Source organism: Globicephala melas, chromosome 3 (assembly GCF_963455315.2).
Source record: "Globicephala melas chromosome 3, mGloMel1.2, whole genome shotgun sequence".
Classification (NCBI taxonomy): domain Eukaryota; kingdom Metazoa; phylum Chordata; class Mammalia; order Artiodactyla; family Delphinidae; genus Globicephala; species Globicephala melas.
The window spans coordinates 64,347,239-64,371,855 of NC_083316.1; the positions used below are offsets into that span (position 1 = coordinate 64,347,239).

Consider the following 24,617-nt stretch of genomic DNA (forward strand, 5'->3'; position numbering starts at 1 on the left):
TGGTGGGCTCAGTAGTTGTGGCTCGTGGGCTCAGTAGTTGTGGTTCGCGGGCTCTGGAGCATAGGCTCAGTAGTTGTGGCGCATGGGCTTCGTTGCTCCATGGCACGTGGGTTCTTCCCGGACCAGGGATCGAACCCGTGTCCCCTGCATTGGCAGGCGGATTCTTAACCACTGTGCCACCAGGGAAGCCCTATTTACAGTTTTGACAATATTTTTCTGACAATGACTCTCCCAAGATTGGGTTTGGTGGCCTTCTGCTGTGCTCTAAAAACACGCACTACTCATTTAATATAGCCATTTTCTTTCTAAATTCTAATTGCCTTCTCTCTCTCTCTCATTCACTACAGTGTAAGTTTTTTAACGGCAGGGATTTTGTATACAACTATATCATAGGTGCCTAAAAAAGCCTAAATCTATAGTTTGAATTCAGGTCACTGCCCTTCTTAAAGATGTCTGACAGTTCCTACATGCCTACTGAATAAAGACTCAAGTTCTTAACATGGCATATAAGGCCCTTCTCAAGATGCTACAGCTTATCTTCCAATTTCATTTCCAGGAATTCCTGCTTGCCCTCCCCTCTACTTTCCATTCAGATTACCCTGAATGCCTCTGCACAGGTCGTTCTGATGCTTCCACACTTTTGCTTATACTTTTCCCACTTTCTGGAACATCATTCCTCTGCTTGTTGTCTTCTTGGAAAACTTTTTCCAAACCACTCTTAGCTCCAGTTCAGGCAGACTTTATAGCTCTCTCTTCCAGGTCAACACAGAACTTTACTCTGTTACAGCACATATCTTGCTGTATTACAGTTATTTATTTTTAATAATGACTCGCTGGCTAGACAGTGAGCTTCAGGAAGGTACGTATTATACACACTCATTTTTATATGCCTACCACAGTGCCTGGCATCTAGTAGTAGTCAAGTGTTTATCTAATTGGATTAAAACAGAAGTTAATTCTCTTTCAACTACTCTTATCAAGATTCAGGCAGAAGGCAGGTAAGGGAAGAATGGTTCATTCTACAAAATGTAAAAATGAAAATGTATAGGTTTATACATCTTTGCTTAACCCTAGGAAGAATTTGGCTTCCTTCCCAACCCACTGCCTCTTTTTTAAAGTGCCACTTAGAGAGCTTCTGCTAGCTCTTGTAAGTAGATAAACTCTTCTGATTTACTCCCTAACTCCAATCTATCCTTAGTAAGAGAAATAAGAGCATGAGGAAAAAATATAAAATGAGCTAGAAATATTTTATGAGTAACGATCAACTATGAACTTTAAAAGGTAAAGTCAATGGCAGAAGTTCAGAAAGCCTTGCCTTGAATCCCTGTCCTGTGACTTTCTGACTTTGTGCAAACTGCTTATCATGCTTTGGTTTTTTCATCTGTGCAATGGTAATGATGATAATACTTACTTTACCCCTAGGTTATTGTGAGGATTAAGAGTTTATACACATGAAATATTTAGAACAAAGCATGGCATACAGTAAGCAGTTACTAAGTGTTAGCTATTATTATTATTATCTTAAACAGTGATTGTTTAATTAATAACCAAGAGTTATAATATGTTCCTAGATTTTAAGAAAGGGGCCTCAAGACAGAATGTGAGCTCTCAGACTTTTGAATATTAATATACAGTAGCCAGACAAATAGCATATCCTAAAGGACTTTACATTTCAGACTTAGTACTAGGTTCTAATTATGACTTTTTTTATTCAATTGCTGTACTGTGGAAAATTACTTATAATTTTATTTCTCCATTTTCACATTTATAAAGTACATTGATCTACACTGAAATGATGGTATGTATTAATTAACAAATGATTATCAAGGACTTTGAAAATATAAAACACTAAAGTGACAAATTAGTTTATAAGTACCTGATGTAATTCATTAACAATATAGCATATAACATTAATTCCTGTAATGCCTTCCAACTGCAGTTCTTAACTCCTAAATTCTTCCTAATTTTCTCAAAGGGTGTTATAAAATTAACTATGGAGTTAAAAAAAAATAAACTTCAGAATCTGTGTAGCTTTGGGTTAAAAAACTGTCAGATTTAAATGTGGATGCCATAGGGCTTCCCTGGTGGCACAGTGGTTGAGAGTCCGCCTGCCGATGCAGGGGACACGGGTTCGTGCCCCGGTCCGGGAGGATCCCACATGCCGTGGAGCGGCTGGGCCCGTGGGCCATGACTGCTGAGCCTGCGCGTCTGGAGCCTGTGCTCCGCAACGGGAGAGGCCGCAGCAGTGAGAGGCCCGCGTATCGCAAAAAAAAAAAAAAAAAAAAAAAAAAAAAATATGGATGCCATAAAATTGATGTAATTCTAAAATCATTATCATCTTTTGCTAAAATAAATGCGCTTGTTGCAAATTTAAAATACTAACATATGTATTTTAAAATCTGATTTTATAAATGTTATATAATGATATTGATAAAAATTCCAGTTTAAAAGCCACAAAGATGATTCTCAAAATATTTTGTTATAGCCTATAATTTTGATAAATGAATAGGTTATGACTTAGCCATAATGTGAAAGTACAGCCAAATCTTGATTATCTTTAGTCTGTGGAGATATGGATGGCTTAGATAGTTAAAATCCATATACCATTCCAAAACCTCATCCATTAGCCTTTTCTCCCACCAAATCTTCACCACAGTTAGCTTAGCTAATTTGCATTTCAGCTACCTTTCTTTCTTACTTGCACAGTGAAATGGTAAAATATACGAATAAAAATTTGACAATAAAGAAAATATTGGAAGGAAGGGCTAATCTACATACAAGATAACCGGTCTCTGAATAATCAAGAGTTGGCTGCACAGCATTATGTTTACCTTAAGGATTAAAATAGCCTCATTCTCCTTCATATATTTCAATAAAATCGAACAGGAGTTCCTATGCCTTAACATTCCTAGTCAGAGTTTCTCTGAGTACCTGAAAGAACCCTGGTGGTACAGGACCTACTGGCATGCCATCTCCTGGGGGAATGTTTCCTAGCACTGGACTGGGAGCTGCTGCAGCACTCTGCAAAGAATAAAGGAGAAACAAACCTATATCATTACAGAGAAGGCACAGAACAAAAGACTGATGATAATAGACTGTAGGAAGGGAAGCTTTTCATTCCTGGGAACAAATATTGGTAATTTCACCCACTCCAGAGGTAAACTAAGATGTAGCAGTTAGTTTAGGATATGACTAAGTTATTTGGTTTAAACAGGTCTCTTTAAACTTTTTGAAATCACAGAACTTTAATAAGATAGTATATTTGAGTAAAATATAAAAGGCAAATAAAATGATAAAGTGATAGAAGTTTAAGTAAATGCTTTATTTTAAGGCACAGCCTTCTGAAATGGCAACATCAACAACAAATAGATAAATATTTAAGTAACAAGTTTGAAAATGGTGGTTGTAGGAGTTGGAAAAAAGAACTCTGTTTAGATTATGCTTTTCTCTGTCATAAATAAGTATAATTACTTCTCTGTCTATAGGTGGCAACACGCACATTATTCACTTTCTGATATACTATAATTGGTAGCCAAAATATAATTGATAGCAAAAAACAGGGTGGTGAGGATGAAAAAGTAATTAGGAGATTGAATAAGAGAAAGGAATTAGATTTGGAGAGATTAGTCTCAGATAAACAGATTATGAAAAAATCAGATTGAAAAATTCAAAGTCTACTTTACTTGCAAATTATTTCATGGAATCCTACGGCTTCATGAAATAGGAATATGAAAAACTTTGGGATAGGCTCTTTGTAGTCAAGTCAAGGTTTTAGATTTAACTCTTACATAGAGCAGTAATACATACAACTATTTTACAACCATGGATTTCATCCCTCAATCTCGTTAGACACATTACAAATACTAAGAACAGCCAAGAAGGGAGCAGAAATATGCTGAAGACAGGTCAGTATGAATTCAACAGTTCTGTTATGAAAAGAACTCAAAACAAATCCTGGATCTAGTGTATTTGTTGTACTTTTCTCACTTGTAGATCAGTTTATTCATTCATGAATTAATATTCCATTAGAAGATATAATATCTCAGTATATTTGTAGCATATATTTTCCGATATATAAATTGATAAAAATACTAAAACATGTTTATTCTATAGTAGTGGAAGTTATTATCACTGAAAGCCAATGATTTTAGTATTTCCTGAGGAAACCTAGATTTAAATGTGGTTATCTAAAATGTTGGCTACCTATGAATGCCAACATTCTAAACTTCTGATAAAGCATAGAAGTATAAAAGGAGAAATAATATTTCTTAGATATTAAGATGAAACATCAATCTATCATCCCATTTTAAGCAAAAACATGCAATTTCATTCAGTGTACATTAATTGAATACCTACCATTTGTCAGATGGCTCTATTTTGCGTTATAATATCAACACTCACGTTTTTAAAAAATGAAAGGCAAACTGTTTTTCATTTTAATTAAACTTGCATAAAATTTTAATACACAATGTTAGAGTAAGAGAAAAAGTTACCACCAAACATTTATCTTCTTTTAGTTTAAATATATATGGTTACAGGCAGATCTAGGAAGAAAGATTTGATCTACATCCTTTGACAGTCAATTATTTTAATGGGGAAGTTGCTCTTAGTACTGAAAGCTAGACATAGGATGTCACTATTGTTCTAATTAATTGCAGAATAGAAACTTGTTTTTGCAGTAAAAAAGACTTACATAAAAAGAGACAAGTTTGTAAAACACACTCACCTATGCTTTTATAGAAATGTATACTACAATGTTGAGCAGGTTTACAAAAACAAAACAGAATTCAGTGAATTGCTGTACCTCCTTAGTGTTGTTCACAGATGCTATATCTCCTGCAATTCTTGTTGCCTGGCAAGTATAGCTACATAATTTCTAGTATAGAGCACGATGCTTTAGTTTTCTGGTGTAATAGTAATTTCTAGGCTTGGCCTAAGGACACAAATTGAAGTGAACAGAATACTAGTAATTATCCAGTTTATTTACCCAATACAAAGCACTGGTATAGAGCACTGCAGTCCAAACTTCACTTTGTGGATCACATTTTTGAGCTAAATTATCCATCCATTCTTCTGGGATTTATTGACAAGGGATAATTCCCTCCTTTATTGTACTGTGTGGACTCAAGCTTAGAGTACCATTTGGTACACCATGTTGATCAATAACAAATACTAGTCTGATAATAAACACTGAAGAGTTACACTAAATGGTACTCTAAGTTTTGTAAAAGAGCATATTTCTCAAACTGCCTAACTTGCTCATTTATATACGGTAGCAATAATAAATAATACATGCTTTGAAACTGTAAGCTAAATAAGAATCAAGTTTTGGGGATTAGAGCTTAATGTAGATGGGAGAAGTACCACATTTCTTGGGTTTCATTGCTGGAATTTCTGAGACTTGTCTCAAGTTTACTTCCAACTCATGAGACAAATTTATCTCATGACTTGAGGATCCACAGAAAGTTGTTGCTGGCTCTAACTCATAAAGTATGTATAATATTATTCTGGGGGTTTGTGACTGAATTAAAAAAGGAGAGCAAATAATTTAATTGTACTAAGAACTACTACAAAGCATTAGTTTTGCTGGATTTGTGTGAATTCCCATTAGAATACCATGGAAAATCCTTTATATATAATATATCCACAATTATTTAGGGTTGACTTTTTATATTCTCTCTCTTGTAAAAAAGAAAGACATATAAATAATATGGCTGTAAAATACTTCTAACTAAACTGAATACATAAGACTTTGGAGCAATGTAAAAATATTAATTATCATTAAAAGTATTTTTTCTTTTTACTAGTTTACTTTGTATGCTTTTAACATATACTTTCACATATGTATTTTCTAACTGCTCTTAAATCATTTACTTTGTCAAGTGACTTGAATTTCAAGGTTTTTTGGAAGTGAAAACTTTACTTTTAAAATATTTTCCCAAATCACTAATATAATTTTTACCTGCTTTTTATAAATACAATATATTAAATTTGGTGTTTTCAAATGAACTAAATTATGGAACAATTATTTGCTTTTCCAGGGATATATTAAAATGAACTTTAAAGAGTCACCAGGAAATCTTTCTTCATGTTGCTATATATTTGTCTTTGTTTAAGTCTCCTCTCTTGGACTTTCTGTTTTTATATCTTTCTACCTATAAGAAGGCACAAGTCAATCTGTGCCCCTTCCTCTCTGTGTTATTTATTTTCCCTTGTATATATGGCTAGCACCACTTCCCATTTTGCCCCTTCTCTTAAATGCTATTATATAATTGAATTTTAATAATAACTTTTATTCTCTAATTCCCTATTTCTGAATTTAAAGAACAGAGATGTATACTGTTATTTTATATTTTCCTTCTTAAATAAAAATCTGAAATAAAAGCTAGAAGAGTTCTTATTTTGACCTTAGTTATTATCACTAGTGGCCTCTGGTAGAAAAAAAAAGTTGTATAGACTTCTGTAAGGAGGTTTCAAAACAATAGGCATAAAATAAAATTTTGCTTAAAAATAAAATTAAGATGCAATTGATTAAAACATAATTAGCATTTATCAAGATTCTACACATTAAATAACTAACAGTTTTAGTTACTAAGGATGGTACAGAACCAGCTGCCTAACTATACACTGGGGAATCAAGATATAAAGTCTACATTTGGTGGAAAAGGAAAAAATACCTTAAGTATATGTAAAATTGTGAAGGTAATAACAGAGGAACTAAAATAGTGATATCCTTATTAGAAATTGGAAGGAGGATTAAAGGTAAGAGTAGGTAGGAAGAGACCAGGAAGAGAATTATTTGTCTTTACTATTAACACACTTATACTATTTTTAAGTCAGATATAAGTATTTTTTGAGAAACATTTAAAATGGTCATACAGTAGACTCCCTTATCTGTGGAGATAGATTCCAAGACCTCTAATGGATGCATGAAACTGCAATAGTACTGAACTCTATATATATTGTTTTTTCCTATACATACATAACTATGATAAAGTTTAATTTATAAATTAGGTACAGTAAGAGATTAACAATAACTAATAGTAAAATAGAACGATTATAACAATATACTGTGATAAAAGTTATGTGAATGTGTTCTCTCTCCTTAATCAACTTCCTCACCTCTGCCAGAAATGCGGCAGCAGCTTCTTCAGCAGCCTTTCTAGTAATTTTTATATTTTCTGATCTACACCTATTCCTGCATCTGTGTAACCATCCCTTACTAGCAGTAAATGGCTTGGTGTCACTTGTTTCAGAGGATCTCTTGCTGAAGTCTCTGTAGAGGCTCGATATGCTTTCTGGCCCAACACAATGCTGTCAATCAGAACACGTTTTCTGTTCATGTCTCCCACCCACAAATTTTAATGCCTTTCCTACCTTAACTAGTGCTTAGCATGCACTGTGGGCATGACTTTTGCAGTCTGAGGTGTGAAAACTAGCACAGATTTCTTTTTCCTTTGTCACAATTTCACGGATAGAAGACTCCTTCTTACCATAGATCTTAGCAACCTCAGCATACGATTGCTTTTCTTTCCTTATTAAGTTGAGAACTTTCACCTTTTCACTTAAAGGAAGCCCTTTTCAGCTTCTCTTTGCCATATCTGAATTGCCTGCATCAGTACTGTTGTGCTTTGGGGCCATTGTTAAGTAAAATAAGGGTGACTTGAACACAAGCACTGTGATACCACTACACTGTATCTGATAACCCAGACGGCTGCTAAGTGACTAATGGGTGGGTCAAGCTGGACAAAGGGATGATTCACGTCCCAGGCAGGATGTAGCAGGACATAGTGAGAATTCATCATGCGACTCAGAATGGTCCATATTTTAAAACTTATGAATTGTTTATTTCTGGAATCTTCCATTTAATTTTTTTCAAAACTTGGTTGACTGTGAGTAACTAAAACTGCAGAAATCAAAACCGTGGTTAATCAGGGCCCTGTAGTAGGTTTCCTGTCTTCACAATTTTAATGCAGAGCACAGTTAAATATTTTAGCTGTTGGTTGAAGACATGTTCTTTATTATACTAAGAAATATTTCTATGCCTAGTATTTTAAAAACAATTTTCAAAGATCAGGAATAATAAAAGAGACTTTGCCCTTTCATATTTGATGGGTATTATTTGGTTTTCTTTTTCTTTTCTTTTTTTTTTTTTTTTTTGCGGTACGTGGGCCTCTCACTGCTGCGGCCTCTCCCATTGCAGAGCACAGGCTCCGGACACGCAGGCTCAGCGGCCATGGCTCATGGGCCCAGCTGCTCCATGGCACGTGGGATCTTCCCGGACCGGGGCACGAACCCGTGTTCCCTGCATCGTCAGGCGGACTCTCAACCACTGAGCCACCAGGGAAGCCCCTGGTTTTCTTTGGGCAAAGACACTTTGCCTTTTCATATTTGATTGGTACCATTTGGTTTTTCTTTTGGGATATACGTAATTATATATTGATAGTTTTCTTAAACCATCATTGTATTTATGAGATAAGTCATGCTTGATCATCATGGATGATCCTTTTAATAGGCTAATGAATTATATTAGCTAATATTTTATTTAGGATCTTTACATCTATATTCTAAATGAGACAGGCTTAGAAAATTCCTTGCTGGATTATTCAAATTTAAGCATTAGGATTATTCTACCTTCTCAAAATGGACTGGATTGTAAACTCTTTTATAATGCCCTGAAGAAATTTACATAATATGGTGTTTATCTACTTTGTAAAGTTAAAAAATATGCAGCGGGTAAAACTGCCTGAATACAAAGGCAATTTTGGAAGTAATTATGGCCATTATTCTTTTTATATTTTCTACTTCTATTTACTTCAATTCTGTTCACTTATATTTTTCCCAGAAAACTTCATTTCATTGAGATTTTTAGTTTTATTCATATACACACCACTTTCATATGCTTAAAAAGGTCCTCTGTAGCAGCTGTGAGAGACTGCCAGTAGACCACAAACATCTGTTTCCCTCTTCTTTTATGGTAATAGAACTGTAGCCAGAGACCTGGCAGCCCAGCTACACTACATTGCTCAGTCTCCCTTGCTCTCACCAAGAATTAGGCTCTTACTAATGTGAGGCGAAGAGGTATGCACCACTTCTAGACTGCCTCCTACTTTTTAACTGGAGATCTAATTTCTGTCATGCCTACAAAACCAATGTCCTGAACAATGGCAGAGCACCCACTAGCCTTAGTCTCTGGATGACTTGTGGAGCACAGCCTGCCCACCTGCCCTGGACTGCCTTACTGAACTGCTGGCACTAGACAGATGATGACTTGTTTTCTCTCTCCTAAATTGATTTAGTGTTCTCATCATTATCTTTGCCAGGAATTGTTCTATTAGTTCCCTTTCTTTTTCTGTTTAATTAATATGTTTTCTTCTTTAAAAAATTATCTCTATTTTCCTTTTTTGTAAAAAAGGTTTTGTTCATTTTCAAAATTCTTAATAGATTAGTAACTGATTTATTTTCTTTTTTTTAAATATAAAGAATATAAAACTGTAAATTTTGCTCTGAATTTACCTTTGATTGCATTTGCAAGGTTTGATGGTAGTGTTCATGATTTTTTTCCTAAATCATCCAATAGTATAATTTCGATTTCCCAAAGAGTTACTGGATATAACTGGAAACCAAAATTATACTGATTAGATGATTTAGAAAAAAACGAGAACACCAATATCAAACCTTGTAGATTTAACCAAAGATATACTTTAATTTACAAATGGTTGGAGGTTTTATTTTCCTTTTTAATTTCTAGCTTTCCCAATTGTGTCCAGGTAAGATATACTGTACAACTTCTGTATTTAGGAATTTGTTGAATAATTTTTTGTGGTCTAATCAATGACCAATTTTCATAATTTCCCAGGGATATTTAATAAAATATCCATGTTCCTGCTCTACATTTTTATCCATTTGCATAATATCTTTATATTATCTCTAATTTTTGTCCTCTTGCTCTTTCAAATATATATAATACCCTATTATTGTTGCTTGTCCATTTCTCCTTTCTTTTTCATGTTTAATAATCACTGCCTTGGATCTATTTTGCCCAAAATTGACATTGCAAACTCAGCTTTTTTGTGTGTTCATATATCAGATCATCTCCCGTCCATTTATTTTTAAACTTTATGCTGTATTTTATCTACCTGTTTCACTTGTTAGCAGAAAAGCACTCTCATATGCATCTAATGAGATGTCCTTTAAAATTAGAAAAAAGAAACTTTTTTTTATCTTAAGCTTTAAAGGTACCAACGTTAAGACAAACAATATCGTTTACGTTTCTTTATGAAAAATGAAGTTAGCTTTCTCTTCCTATTCTACATCTCCCTCTTCCATTTCCTAACCCTTATTATAAACATCTGGAGTTTTAGGTATAAACTTTTTGTTTTTATCGTCTCTGCTTTCAGTAATAATTTTTGACCTCTACATTCAGTTTTACAATTATACTTTCAGTATCAAAAACAACTCCAATTTTGTCTAGTTTTTTTTTCCCTATCAGTTTAAAACAATAACATAACTGTGCTACTCACGAGTTTTAATTTTTATATACTTCTTAGTTGGCTAGAGGATGTATGAATATCATTTTTGAAATCCTTATATGTGCAAATGTCTTTTTTTGACTCTCATCAAAACTATAGACACCACCATTGTCTGGTATTTACTGTTCCAGAGAAGTCTGATGCCATCCTGATTTTTGTTCCTTGGGGTGTAATCTGTTTTTCTCTTCTAAAGATTTGAAGAATGTTTTCTTGATATTTATAATTCCCAAATGTTTCCATTCCGTTTCTAGGTACTGATCTTTAAATTTCTTGCCTAGAGTGAGATGGACCTTTTCAATGATCATACGTAGGTTATTTTTTTCTAATGCTAGAAAGTTGGGGGGAAATCTTTTCAGTTAATAGATGTAAAGTAAAGATCTGGCAAACCTTAAAGGGTCATTCTTTGCAAATGTTTTTAGCAACTAAGTAAATAGTTATGATATTATTGATAACTTGGGAAATATGCTTAGGAATCTTGATAGGACAGGATTTTAATAGGTTATTAGTGGCATGGGAACCTGGTTGGTACACTTGTAGAAAGCACACTTCATGTATATATCATGTGCTATAAAAAAATTAATAAATTTTAACTAAGTAATCCTTCTGTTCAGACACTATCCAAATATAAATTCTGAACTATGAGAAAAACAGTATGCATAAAATATGTTCACTGTCATATATTTATAGTAAGAAATATTCGAGGTAACCCCCAAATTCAGCAATAATATAATATTTCTATAAATTGTAGCACATATAAAACATATATGTGTTTAAACATGATAGAACGTGTTTCAACTATTAAAAATCGTAGTTACAGGTGGAATTATTTGGGAAACATAGGAGTTTATTTATGATACAGTGCTATGTAAAACATGCCAAATATAGAATTGGGTGTATGATTATAATTACGGAAATGGTAAAAAATAATCTACCAAAGATGGTGGGTGGATACATAAAATTAACTGTTAGAATGATATAACTGATTGATTTTTTAATAAAACATTCACACACTTTCTGAAGTTTCATATTTCTAATATAAATAAAAATTATTATAGATTAAAAATACACACTGCTAGTTTTGTCAATAGCTATAAAACAAGACCAAATGCTAACTTAAGACAAACCTAATCCCTAAAATTTAAGGTTAAATAAAATGCAAGTATTTCTAACTTAAAAAAAGAACTCTTATTTTAATAAGACATGAAACATTTTAATTTTCAGACCATGAAGAACCAGTTTTTCTGTTTTGGAAAGTTAGATCCTAGAAGTAATCTAAAAATCACTTTCATTAATCCTGGGCATTTATTAGCATTGTCTTCACAAGTTCATTTTTAGAGCCAGAGCCACATGCTTCTACCCTAGCCCACTCCACTCAGTCACCCTCTTAGAGTCCAGAGAACCAGCATCACTGACTATTGTGTACTTTTTAGGCTTGTTTTAGAAATATTCTATATGTGCTTTCACAAAAACAATTATCCAGAGTATAGTATTCAACCCTTTAGGCTTCCAAAACAGGGACAGACCCAGAAAGAGCATTAAAAACAAAATTAAAAGTAGCCCCTGAGCGCCTAGAAACATAAAGTGTAAAAGAGTTGATCTAAGTATTACAGCTTGATGTTTGCCATGCAGCAGAAAAAGAGTGCTTTGATTGGCTGGTAAATTCTACAAAATGTTAACTTTTTCATATGAAAGCCAAGAAGCGTGGGAATTATGACAGGCAGCAGAAGCGAAGCAGCTACAGGTGCTAAAAAATGTTTCAAATGCAAGAGAAATGCAAAAAGACCCTGATAAACACAGTGATTATTTCATTCCTAAAGAATACTTTAGCAGGCAGCCTTTAATTTAGTTGTTGATTTTCAAAACAGCAGTTTCATGGTTCAGAAATCAGGTTCCCTGAATTCTCCACTCAGCTTTAATCAGAAAAGGTAGATTATAAGAAAAAGGGCTAACAAATTGGTAGATTTAGTTAGGTGAGGGGTATTTGGTGTTCATTGTACTATTTTAAAACTCTCCTATAGGTTTGAAAATTTTCAAAATAACATGTAGAAAAAAATATAATTGAAATAAGCTAATGAAATTAGGCTCCAATCTGCAGTAATGTAGAGAAAAATTCAGCTTAAACAAGTGCTAAGACTGTACTTCCCAAGATGAATTTAGGGACTCTGCACTACCACATGAACTCTTCTCCACCTCCGTATTTTCAATAAATTAAATTTAAAAAGAAAAAAGAAAGAAAGAAAGAAAAAGGGCTGACATAAAGAATTTGCTCTGGGACAATTAAGTTCTAGGTGATATCTTCACTTCTGTACATGCATCCCAAATATTAGGTACCTACTATGTTCTAAGATGCACAGATTCATTCTGATCACAAAGAATTTTGAAGCTAGTGCAATTACTCCTCAAAATTATGAGTTACTAAGGAAACTCATATAAATAGCATATAAAATTTTCTGTTTAAAAATGAAACAAAATGGGGATATTTAAGACACCATTTTTAGCATTCATATAAGTTCAGGGATCAAGAAGCACTTACTGTCTTCATATGAATTTCAGAGGTTGGGCAAATTGTTATTACAGCATTAAGCCTGCATTATGGCCACAAAGTCAAACTATAGGCCTATCTGTGAGCTTTTCCATTAAACACCCTCTCCTCACCCCAATCCACAAACTAACATTTTAGTCAAACATTTAATAAAAATAACCTTAAACAGTATTTCATAATACCATAGTTTAAAGGAAAAACAAGGAAAAGTTGTTAGAAATACTAGTGTTGTTACCCTCTTTCACAAGTTTTTAACAGTTATAGATTCTAGTCATTGCCCTACTTTTTCCTTTTTGACCTCAAAGATGGAAGCCTTTGTCTCTTTTCTACACTATTGATTCAGTATAAAAATCCCTAAGCTTCTAGTTGTTTGGGGTCTAGATATTCTTATTGGTAAGAGAAACTGGATAATCAGAATCATCCCTTGGGAAAAAATTGTTTTCCTCTGTGGTAGGCAGAATAGCCCCCCAAAGATATCCATGCCCTAATCCCTGGAGCCTGTGAATGTGGTGGTCTCTAGAATCTGAGAGCAGCCTCTGGCCGACTCCTACAACCACAAGGAACTGAATTCTACCAGCAACCTACATAAGTCTGAAAGTGGATTCTTCTCAGAGCCTTCTAGGAAGAACCCAGCAGGCCCAGACCTTGATTTCAGCCTGGTGAGACCTAGAGGAGAGAAAACAGCTTAGTCAACCCAGACTTCTGACCTACAGAACTGTGAGATAATAAACTTTTAAGCTGCTAAATTTGTGGCAGTTTGTTAAGTTAGCAATAGAAAACTAATACACCCCTCCCCCAAAATTACTATTTCATTTTGAAGAACATTTTCCATGGGGCATCTAGAAACTAGGGAACTCTATGTGTCCTTAGAGGTTATTGTACTTGCCCTGTTGCACAGTGCTTGTTTGCAAATACTATGATTTTGATTAAATCAACTGTCCTTCTGATTAAAAATAAACAAAAGTATCTCCCAGGTTTAACAAAGCTTACTTTTGTGGTATTCTTGGTCTCACAGATCTCACAAAATTTCCCTTCCACAGTTAAGAGTAGGGAAGCATAGTGAGAAGAATGGCACATGAAGCATCTTTTCTTCAGCTACAACTGCCTGCCGGGACTCTAACTCTGCCTTCTTCTTATCCACAAAGGAATAACTCCTTAACTATTAACTGAAGGCTCCACCAATCCCATCTAGATTCCAGCCAAGCTAGCTCCTAGGATAGGGAGAATACAAAGAGAACTGAAACCATAGTTTAGGATTCACCATCATGTCAACTTTTCTAATGGTCCCTGACCCAGTACACTGATTCAAAGAAACTAGGATCCAGCTTCAATCCTTGTACCAGAAAAAGGTCCATTTCTTACTTCCTTTTGCTGGGCTTTCAGTCCCAGTTCCCATCTAATTAGCATCTCATTGCCTTAGAAACAAGAGGAAAACATTCTATTGAGTTTTTTCCTCATATTAATTCTGAGGAAGTACATTCTGCCACTGGACTTCCATTTCCACAGTCGAGTCATCAGTATTTGCAGTTGGATTCCCTTGACACCAACAGTTCATCCGTCTAGATCTCTACTCGTTATTTCTTGCCATGCCCCCTCCCCTACCCCCATGCATAGCTTTTTGCACCTGCAGAATATTCCCATTACTCATTCTCTAGTATCCTAATGATGACCATTTGCACATATCTAAGCCTGTTACCTCCTATCAGTCTCTAAGACCTCCAAGGCACATCTACTAACCTGTCCTGACCTCCTCTCAATGGTCTGCTGTACACCCTCTCTCAATTGTTTCCTCTGTCATCTTACAATGGCTTTGTCTTAGAATCCAAGGCACGCTTATTCTGATTGCATGACCAAAGAAACTCTATTTAAGAAGTTCTTTTTTAAAACTTTGTCATAGAACAAATTACAGTCATGGAAGTATAGCTCTGTATCAATAGCAAGAATCATTGTAATTTTTGTTTGTGTATTTAATTTTTCCAGGGAGAAGATAACCATTATATACTCATCTTTTAAAAAGTCACATCCCTTATGAGTCAGTTAAAAAGTTTACACAAAAAAGGCACACCTTCTCTGAAATATCTTTTTCTCTTTTGTAATTTACAGCTTCTATAGGAAGAAATTTAAAGTCAGTAATTCTGAGTTTTTTCCTTTAACAGCATTGTTAGCATGGACCTGAAACAATATACACCTAATACAACAAATTTCTAAATGTTCTTAAATTTTACCTAGAATGAACAGTTCAAATATGCTTAAGCAGAAATTTTAATAGGTGTAAAAAAAGGAAATTTAAATTATTTCACTGCATCACAATATTTTAGGATGATTTCCATACAAAGATTAATTTTTAAAGCTTCAACATTTATCTCATATCCTCAAAAGTTGTTACTATGAATAAAAAGAGAACTTGAAAGTAACTTGAACAGAAATATTGTTTAGTTTTAAAAGGTGTTAGTTACTGTTTTCTTGAAAGTGGCATAACAGATGGATTATAAAAGTCACAAAATGAAAATAATAATAAGATAATAAATGAAAATATTTGTTTATATTGCCCCTAGAAACAGGGGCTAAGCCACTGAACCAGTTTTCTAAATCTTTATTAATATAAAGTATAACTTGGCTTAATTCTGCCACTGGGTTTGGAGGTATTTAATTGCGGCCACAGGCAAAACAACATGTTAGCACGTATAAACATACAGGTTAAGGGATACCTGCAAAGGGTGCTTTTATATCTGTGTAATGTTTTGGTAGGGAGATAATCTAAAAAATACCTATCAAAGATTCTAAAAATAGTACCTATAGGGCTTCCCTGGTGGTGCAGCAGTTGAGAGTCCGCCTGCCGATGCAGGGGACACGGGTTTGTGCCCCGGTCCGGGAGGATCCCACATGCTGCGGAGCAGCTGGGCCCGTGAGCCATGGCGGCTGAGCCTGCGCGTCCGGAGCCTGTGCTCCGCAACGGGAGAGGCCACAACAGTGAGAGGCCCGTGTACCGCAAAAAAAAAAAAAGTACCTATATACAGTTAATTAGACTAAAAAATGAGAAATTCAGCAAATAACTGGTACTCTCTACTAAAACAGGGAAACAAAGGTAAAGAAAATCATGCTAAAGATTTGCTTTAATTTAAAAAGTAAATCTCATGGGACAGTGGTTAAGATACATTTGGCCAAACTTGATCTACCATTGTTTTCTAACCTTCAACTGCAATGCTCTACAGTAATCACTGATGCTCACTGATATAAAATATGTAAGATATTTAGTTATCAGAAAAGGATGGTTAAGTACAGTTTCAACATAAAGAGCTAGTGTGACTTCTTTTAAAAATAAAAATACGAAATCTTACATTACAAAGTGGTAGTAGGCTCTAGAGTATGCCAACACCCCTCAAAACATCTGAAATTCCTTTTAGGGAACTGTGTGCCTTCAGACACTGTACCACATTCTTTTGGATACTCTCAAGATAAGAAATTTTTATCCTTAAACAAGATAAAATTTGCTTTTTGGAAGCAGGCAAAATTCATTTGATATAGTGTTTTGTAAATAGTGGTTAATAAGGATTAAAAAATTTGAATTAAAAATTTTTAATAGCCCTTCCACATAAAATGGCTTTGAATTCAATTGCAAAAATTTGAAGTGTTTAAAGTGATGACATGATTGAGACGTTTTAGGTTTATTTGTATTTTTTAAATCAATTTTTTGACCTCATAATTTTCACTCATTAGTGCACTTGTTATCCAACAAATATTTGTGCCCACTACATGTCTGATACTATACCAAGTAGACCTTGTTCTTGTTCCTAGGAGCTTATGATCTTAGAGGGGGAAACAGGCAATTACACACATATTTATTTACCAGAGTGATAAATGCTAGAAAAAGAAAGGAGGAGATGTACTTAAGAGGATTATAGAACATTTCCTAGAAGTAAAATTTAAGCAGAGAGCTGAAGAAAGTGTTGGTGATCAAGGGGCAAAAAAGAGAACAAAGTGAGAGAGTGGCATGGACTTATATACAATACCAAATGTAAAATACATAGCTAGTGGGAAGCAGCCGCATAGGACAGGGAGATCAGCTCGGTGCTTTGTGACCACCTAGAGGGGTGGGATAGGGAGGGTGGGAGAGAGATGCAAGAGGGACGGGATATGGGGATATATGTATACGTATAGCTGATTCACTTTGTTATACAGCAGAAACTAACACACCATTGTAAAGCAATTATACTCCAATAAAGATGTTAAAAAAAAAAGTGAGGCAGCAGAATTAAATTATTACAAACTAAAAGAATTAAAAAGTAAAGACCTTAGGGTGGGCAGGGTAGTGACAGAGTATAAGAAATATTAAGGAAGGTCAGTGTGGCTGAATCAGTGATTCCAATGTGTGGTATGAGAGATGAATTTAACTTTATCATAGGACCAATACAAAGTCAACAAAGTGTTTTGAGAAAGAAGCATATGATCATCAGATCTATTGTTTTAAATAGGTAACTCTGATAGCTCCCTTGAGAAAATGAAATAGAGGGGGTAAGAGAAGATTCCTTCTGAAGTAGCATAGTGATATGTTGAGGTGTTTGGGCAGCAGTGGAGAAGAAATGTGAATGGATTCAAAATGTTTTAGGGCTTCCCTGGTGGCTCAGTGGTTGGGAGTCCGCCTGCCGATTCAGGGGACACGGGTTCATGCCTGGTCCGGGAAGATCCCACATGCTGCGGAGCGGCTGGGCCCGTGAGCCATGGCCGCTGAGCCTGCGCGTCCGGAGCCTGTGCTCCGCAACGGGAGAGGACACAACAGTGAGAGGCCCGCGTACGGCAAAAAAAAAAAAAAAAAAAAATGTTTTAAGGTAAAAAAGTGTCAGGATTGATGAAGGCCAACAGAACAGGAGTAAGGAAGTAGGACATGTCATGGATGACCCAGATTTCTGGCATAAGCATCGCTAGGATGCAACGAGATAGGTAGCATTGGATGTGCATCAGATTTGGAGGGAAGAGTGCAAGGAGGGGAGGGGAGAAGCATCCGTTCAATTTAGAACGTGTAAGATATTCAGCAAGAACATTTATTTACTAACAACTGGGCCCTTAGGGAGTACTTCCAAAAAGGAAATTCCACACCCCCTAACTACTTTAACAATCTTACTGACCTTGAATTTTAAACCCACTTCTTTTCATTTAAGTCCTTCTTTTCCATTTTTCTTACATCACAGAGAAAACAACTGACCACTACCTTAGGCATGTACTTATAGCAATATATACCTTCATTAGCAAATGATGAATAAGAATTTATGGTTTCTGTAACTCTTACATAAATTCTCTTGTAGTACCAACCATATTACATTGAGATTTTCTCTGTTCAGTGTGAAAATACTTAGCCCTATATGGTCAGACCTATTTTCCTCTCTTGTATACTCAGCGCTGAGCTGTGCCTGGAGTGTGGTCAGTAAAAAATGGCTGAACTGAATCCATGCTATTATGATGACATGCTTTGTTCTGGCTAAAGTAAGTGTTATGTCATTTACAGAATTAATAAATATCTTAAATCGAAACTAGCCCATGTTCTTTTATGTCAAGCAAGCATATCAAGTTCCTGGAAGACAAGTTGACAGAAGTCAATGTAGCTGGTACTTGCTTTGCTATTTTCTAAATAGGCTTGGACAGTTTTAAAGGACACTGAAGTGAAATAAATTATACAATCTTCATGTTAGCATTCACTATAGGTGATGAACATGAATCAATGGTGCTATTACATGGGAAATGTCAACTTATTTTTAGCATCATTTCATCTGAATAGTAATTTGACTACTGTAAGATGACCACATAATTCATTTTCAAGATCAAGTTCTAATATATGGTTGCCAATCACATATCGCCATTAAGTTAACTTCATTTTAAACACCATTTTGAAAATGGATCCATAAAATAACCATTTATTTCATTGTAAAATCACTTGGTGATTACTCAACTAGATAAGACTAGATGTTTTGTCTAAAAATAAAAAGCATCAGTAGATAAAAAGAGGATCTAAAGAATAAAAGGAATGATTTACAAGCAAGTTATAATGATCCTTAATGCATCTAGCAGTATATTTTTAAAATACATGTAGCAAAACGGGATTACAAAATTACAAATCCATCATCACAGTGAGAGATTAAGAGACCTCTCAGAAACTGATATATTTAAACAAACTAAAACTTAGATTTGACCATAATTAACAAGCTTGATTTAATGGACGCCCAGCGCCCACAGATAGAAAATATATTTTTTTCCAAACACTCTTAGGATATTCATAAAAAATTGATCATAAACTAGGCCACAAAGAGGCATAAAAAAGCCAAGAATATATATGATATAGATTATATTCTTTGAACACAATGCAATAAAATTTGAAATAAAACTTATTATTCCAAACTGTATACTTTTAGAAACTGAAAATACATACTTCTAAATATATAAAATCACAATGGAAAATTGTTTAGATTTGAACTACAAAAGCCCTCCATATCAAAACTTGCAAGGTATAGTTAAAGCAGTACTTAGAGAAAGTTCATAGCTTAAATATATATATTAGGTGATGGGAAAGGGTATAGAAATATTAGATGTTTTAGATTTATCACTGCACAGTAATAAATATAGGGAACTTATTTTTGCTCCATTTGAAATTTACAAACATATTTATTATGTTTCTTTTTTGTGTGTGTGTGTACGGTACGCGAGCCTCTCACTGTTGCGGCCTCTCGCGTTGCGGAACACAGGCTCCGGACGCGCAGGCTCAGTGGCCATGGCTCACGGGCCTAGCCGCTCCGCGGCATGTGGCATCTTCCTGAACCGGGGCACGAACCCGTGTCCCCTGCATCGGCAGGCGTACTCTCAACCACTGCGCCACCAGGGAAGCCCATATTATGTTTCTATTTTAGACTTGAAAGATGTAGTTGAGTAAAGTGGAATGTAAGATTCTATTCTTAAGCTTATTGTAGAAAGAAAAAGTAAGAAATAATTATTTAATAGTGTAAGGTAATGCATATAATCAAGTATAATATGTAATGGTAAAAACATAGCTATGGGGTAAAACCAACTATATTGTGTGCATTCTAACCCCTGAAATTGCATTGAAGTGGAAAGTAAAGAGAGATATAAGGAAACAAATACCATTCAGGTTGGGGAAGAAGTTTTCATAAACTGTATTGTATTTCATTGCCTTGGCAAAATATTACATATTGCTTATATGTTTGTGAGAAACATGGGTATTCACACCTAAGTTGAGGTACCACCACCTATCCCCCCCACACTAACTCCCTGATGCAGCTCTGATAATGTGATCCCCAGAGAAGTCTCAGTCCTTTTTGCAATATCCAGGAGACCAGTATCTCACCAAAGGCACAGGTAATTCAGAACACAGCTTATTATAAGTGCTATAGGAACTCACATTAAGAGGAAAACAACCAACCATTGGATTAACTTCACGGAAGATAATCATGGTTAAGCTGCATCTTGAAGGAAAGTTAATTGATAGAAAGGAATAAGAGTAAATAAATAAAAATTCAGCCCAGAATAAGAACATGGAACAATGCACAAAGGAAGCAATGAACTACAGAGAAACTACAGAAGATAGGAAATTAGTCCCTCTGGTAATTAGGGGGAAAAGGAGTTGTATATATGAGCTAGGACCAGTTGCTGGGAATTCTGGGAAATATATCAAGATATATTTGATTTAATGAGTAACAGAGAGTTATTATATGTCTCAAAGATATGAAGCAACTCAGTAACATGATGATAGTGATATTTCTTTGGCAGTAAAAAGAGGAAAGAAAAACGAGTTAAAACTGAAAGCAGTGACACCAGTATTTAAAATAATCCAGGTTTTGGGACTTCCCTGGTGGCGCAGTAATTAAGAATCTGCCTGCCAATGCAGGGGACATGGTTTTGAGCCCTGGTCTGGGAAGATGCCACATGCTGCGGAGCAACTAAGTCCATGTGCCACAACTACTGAGCCTGTGCTCTAGAGCCCGTGAGCCACAACTACTCAAGCCTGAGCACCTAGAGCCCATGCTCCACGACAAGAGAAGCCCCCGCTTGCCACAACTAGAGAAAGCCTGCGCGTAGCAATGAAGACCCAACACAGACAAAAATAAATAAATTTATAAAAAAATAAAATTATCCAGGTTTTCAGTTGGAAAAGTGGATGGCAGAAATGGTGATACAAAGGAATGAACACAGAAGAGAAGGCAGGAGAGAAACAATCAATTCAGGTTTCAGACAATATAGTACTACGGTTAAAAAAACAAAACAGAAGAACATGGATCCTGTGTGACACTGGTCAGTTACTGAAACTCTCAGAGCAATGGTTCCTACTTCAGAAAAAGTGCATAATAATAGTACCTATCATATAGATTTGTTGGAGGAATAATGAGTTAATGCATATAAAGCAGTTAAAATGATACCTGGCACAAAGTAAGGGATCAGTAAATTTTAGCTATTGTTTCTCTCATTATTTATTTCTAGTTTGAGTTGACATACAAGTAGAGGTGTTTGAGAGTCCAGTGGGAAAACACACAACTGTAACATGGATGAAAGAACAAAGCTGGATAAATATCTTTGGTATTTTTCCCATCCTCATTCCATTGCCATTGTCAAAATTAAGTCTTCCCTCATCTTTTATAAAAGACTGTTACAATAGCCCCGTTTCTCTCCTGTTCCTTTCCCTTAGGTCCACATTTAAGGCTGCCAATAATCACCTTTTTATAAGAACAGATGTGCTCCTATCAATTCTTCATAAGAAAACCTTAAAAAAAAAAAAAAGAAGGTACCTCATGTCCTATAGGAGAAAGCCAATTACTTGGCATAGTGTAATGTATAAGTTACTATAATCATTTGAGTGTTTTTCTCTCATTTGAGTCAAAAAGTTCTCAGTTAAAGGAGCTTTGCCTTATCAATCACTAAATCTCCTGTGCCTAGGTGCACAGAAAGTGTTAAAGATATGTTCACTAAAAGCTACATAAATATATATAATGGTAATTTTATGGTGCTAAGCAAATATTGGCAAATATAGGCTCTCAAAAAAGAATTTTGAGGGAATAAACCAGAAAGGTTTAGAAGGCAAGAGAGGAGACAATTTCAAGTGGAATATTAAAAATGTTGAATGACACATTGATTAAAAGTTTTAGGAAAGGAAAAGATACTGATTTTCACTTCAATTAAGACAACTAATTATGAACTTATATATCAAACACTGCAAATATAACTAAGACATGATTACAGCTCTAAAGGAATAAATATAGTGTAAAGTGGGAACTAGACACACTAATAAGAGAGAAATTCACAAAGAGTTCATCTGGGGAGTTTAGAGAAGTCTTCTTGGAAATTATTATTCTGGAGCTTAGTGTTGAAGTAAGTAAGAATTAACAAGGCAAAGAAATATAATTACAGTTAGGTTGTAGTGTGAAAGCTATATAGTACAAGGTGTGAAGAAGGAAGGAAGTTGCTAGGAAATACAGGTAGTAGCTAAAGACTACTCATTTAAAAATCTTAGCTAAGAAGGACAGTTCAGAAATCATAAGGTAGTTTAAAGGAACAAGACAGTGAACTGGAGGTTTTATTTAGATGGGGAAAGTGCAAGAAAATGATAAATCAGGAGAGCAGGACCTCTAAGAGACGAAGAAATGAAATTTAAAGCATAGTTTAGAAAGGGAAGAAGTACCTCTCTTCTGAGACAGCAAGGAAGGACAAGATTATCATCATCTACTGGTAAAGAAAGTAGAAATTAGTTGAGGTGAAAGCAGTATATCATGACGTTCATTCCAGATGGTCTTGGTCCATCTTGGTCTTCTCTGTCAAAAAGGATATGAAGTTATCGGCTATTTTGAGAGAAGCTGAAATTGAGCACATTTGGAAAGGAGCTATTTGAAACAGTTGCTATAAAAAGTAAGCTGTCAACTAATGAGTGAAGAGTAGTATTTCCAGGAGTATAGAGGGCCAAGATTATGTTGGGAATGTACATCTGAAAGGACAAAGTCTCTTTGATAAAAAGAATGTTCCTTAATACAAGGGAAGAAGTGATAATACAAAGACAAATCTGAAAAATTAATAGGGAACTCTATAAAGTAGTACTCATTAATTTTTGCTTTAAAATGACATCTTCAAACTACAACCTTCCTAGTTCAAAATTCTGGTAATTGATTAATCAATGATGTGCACAGTCCAAATCAGCAATAATTTTCTAAGTTTGAGCTTTTTTTTCTTAAGGAAAAGCATATTTCAGATATTGTAACCTCTAGAGCATCACTAAAAAAAGTAAAATAAAGAAGTATACCTAACAGTGGAGATAAAATGGAATATCAAAAAGTAAATACTAAAAAAATCAGAAAAAAAGTCAAATGTAAAGGAAAAGAAGGACAAAGATTAGATGGGACAAATAGAAAACAAGATAGTAGACAACCCCAAAATACAGATCATTACACTAAATGTAAGTGGTCTAAACACTGCAATGAAAAGACATAGATTTCAGAGTGGGTAATAAAACAAGATCTGAACATGCTATTCCAAGAAACACACTTTATATATAAAGATACATATAAGTTAAAAGTAAAGGCATAGAAAAGGACTAACCTTCAAAGATTGTAAGAAAGCTGGAGTATCTATATAAATATCAGATAGATTAGACTTCAGCACAAGGAATATCAGAGATAAAGAGGAACAGTTTTATAATAATAAGAGTAAATGGACCAAAAAGACAAAACAATCCTAAAGGTACAAGCACCTAGTTAATGAGCTTCAAAATGCAAGAAACAAAGATTGTCAGAACTGAAAAGAGAAATAGACAAGCTCACAATTATAGGTAGAAATTTTAACATTTCTCAATGTTTGATAGAATAGGTACAGAGAAAATCAGTAGGGCTATAAAGGAATAGAATAAATCTGTAAGTCTACTAAATTTAATTGAATATAAAATACTACACTCAACAATAGTAGAATACATATTCTTTTCAATGTGTACTCTTGAAGCATTCACCAAAATAGACCATATGCTGGGCCATAAAACAAGTCTCAATAAATTTGAAAAGAAAACATACAACATATGTTATCTGACAGCAATGAAATTGAATTAGTAATTAAAAACAAAAAGTTATTTAAAAAAACTCCATACATTTAGAAATTAATATTCTTCTAAATAATATAAGCATAAAAGAAGAAATTACATGAGAAATTAGAAAATACTTTATACTGATTGATAATAAAAATATAATATATACAAATTTGTGGATGTAGCTAAAGCAGTGCTATAGAGTTAATGTATTCATTAAATATTAAATAAGAAAAGAAGATTTAAAATCAATGACCAGGGCTTCCCTGGTGGCGCAGTGGTTGAGAATCTGCCAGCCAATGTGGTGGACACGGGTTCGAGCCCTAGTCTGGGAGGATCCCACATGCCGCGGAGTAACTAGGCCCGTGCACCACAGCTACTGAGCCTGCGCGTCTGGAGCCTGTGCTCCACAACAGGAGAGGCCACGACAGTGAGAAGCCCGCGCACCACAATGAAGAGTGGCCCCCGCTCGCTGCAACTAGAGAAA

General features: G+C 34.8%; 1 protein-coding gene across 6 annotated transcripts in view; it reads right to left on the reverse strand.

Moving 5' to 3' along the window:
- SSBP2 (single stranded DNA binding protein 2) overlaps positions 1 to 24,617 on the reverse strand; it is a 302,155-nt gene that overhangs the window by 92,539 nt on the left and 184,999 nt on the right. For 3 of the 6 annotated variants that reach the window (XM_060295972.2, XM_030846965.3, XM_060295969.2), the window contains exon 5: positions 2,932 to 3,021. The exons of 2 other annotated variants lie outside the window; for them this stretch is intronic. In XM_060295972.2, the coding sequence (XP_060151955.1) occupies positions 2,932 to 3,021 (90 nt within the window). Of the gene's footprint in view, positions 1 to 2,931; positions 3,022 to 13,659; positions 13,741 to 24,617 lie in introns of all 6 variants that reach the window. One more of the 6 variants, XM_070045161.1, reaches the window with a different exon arrangement.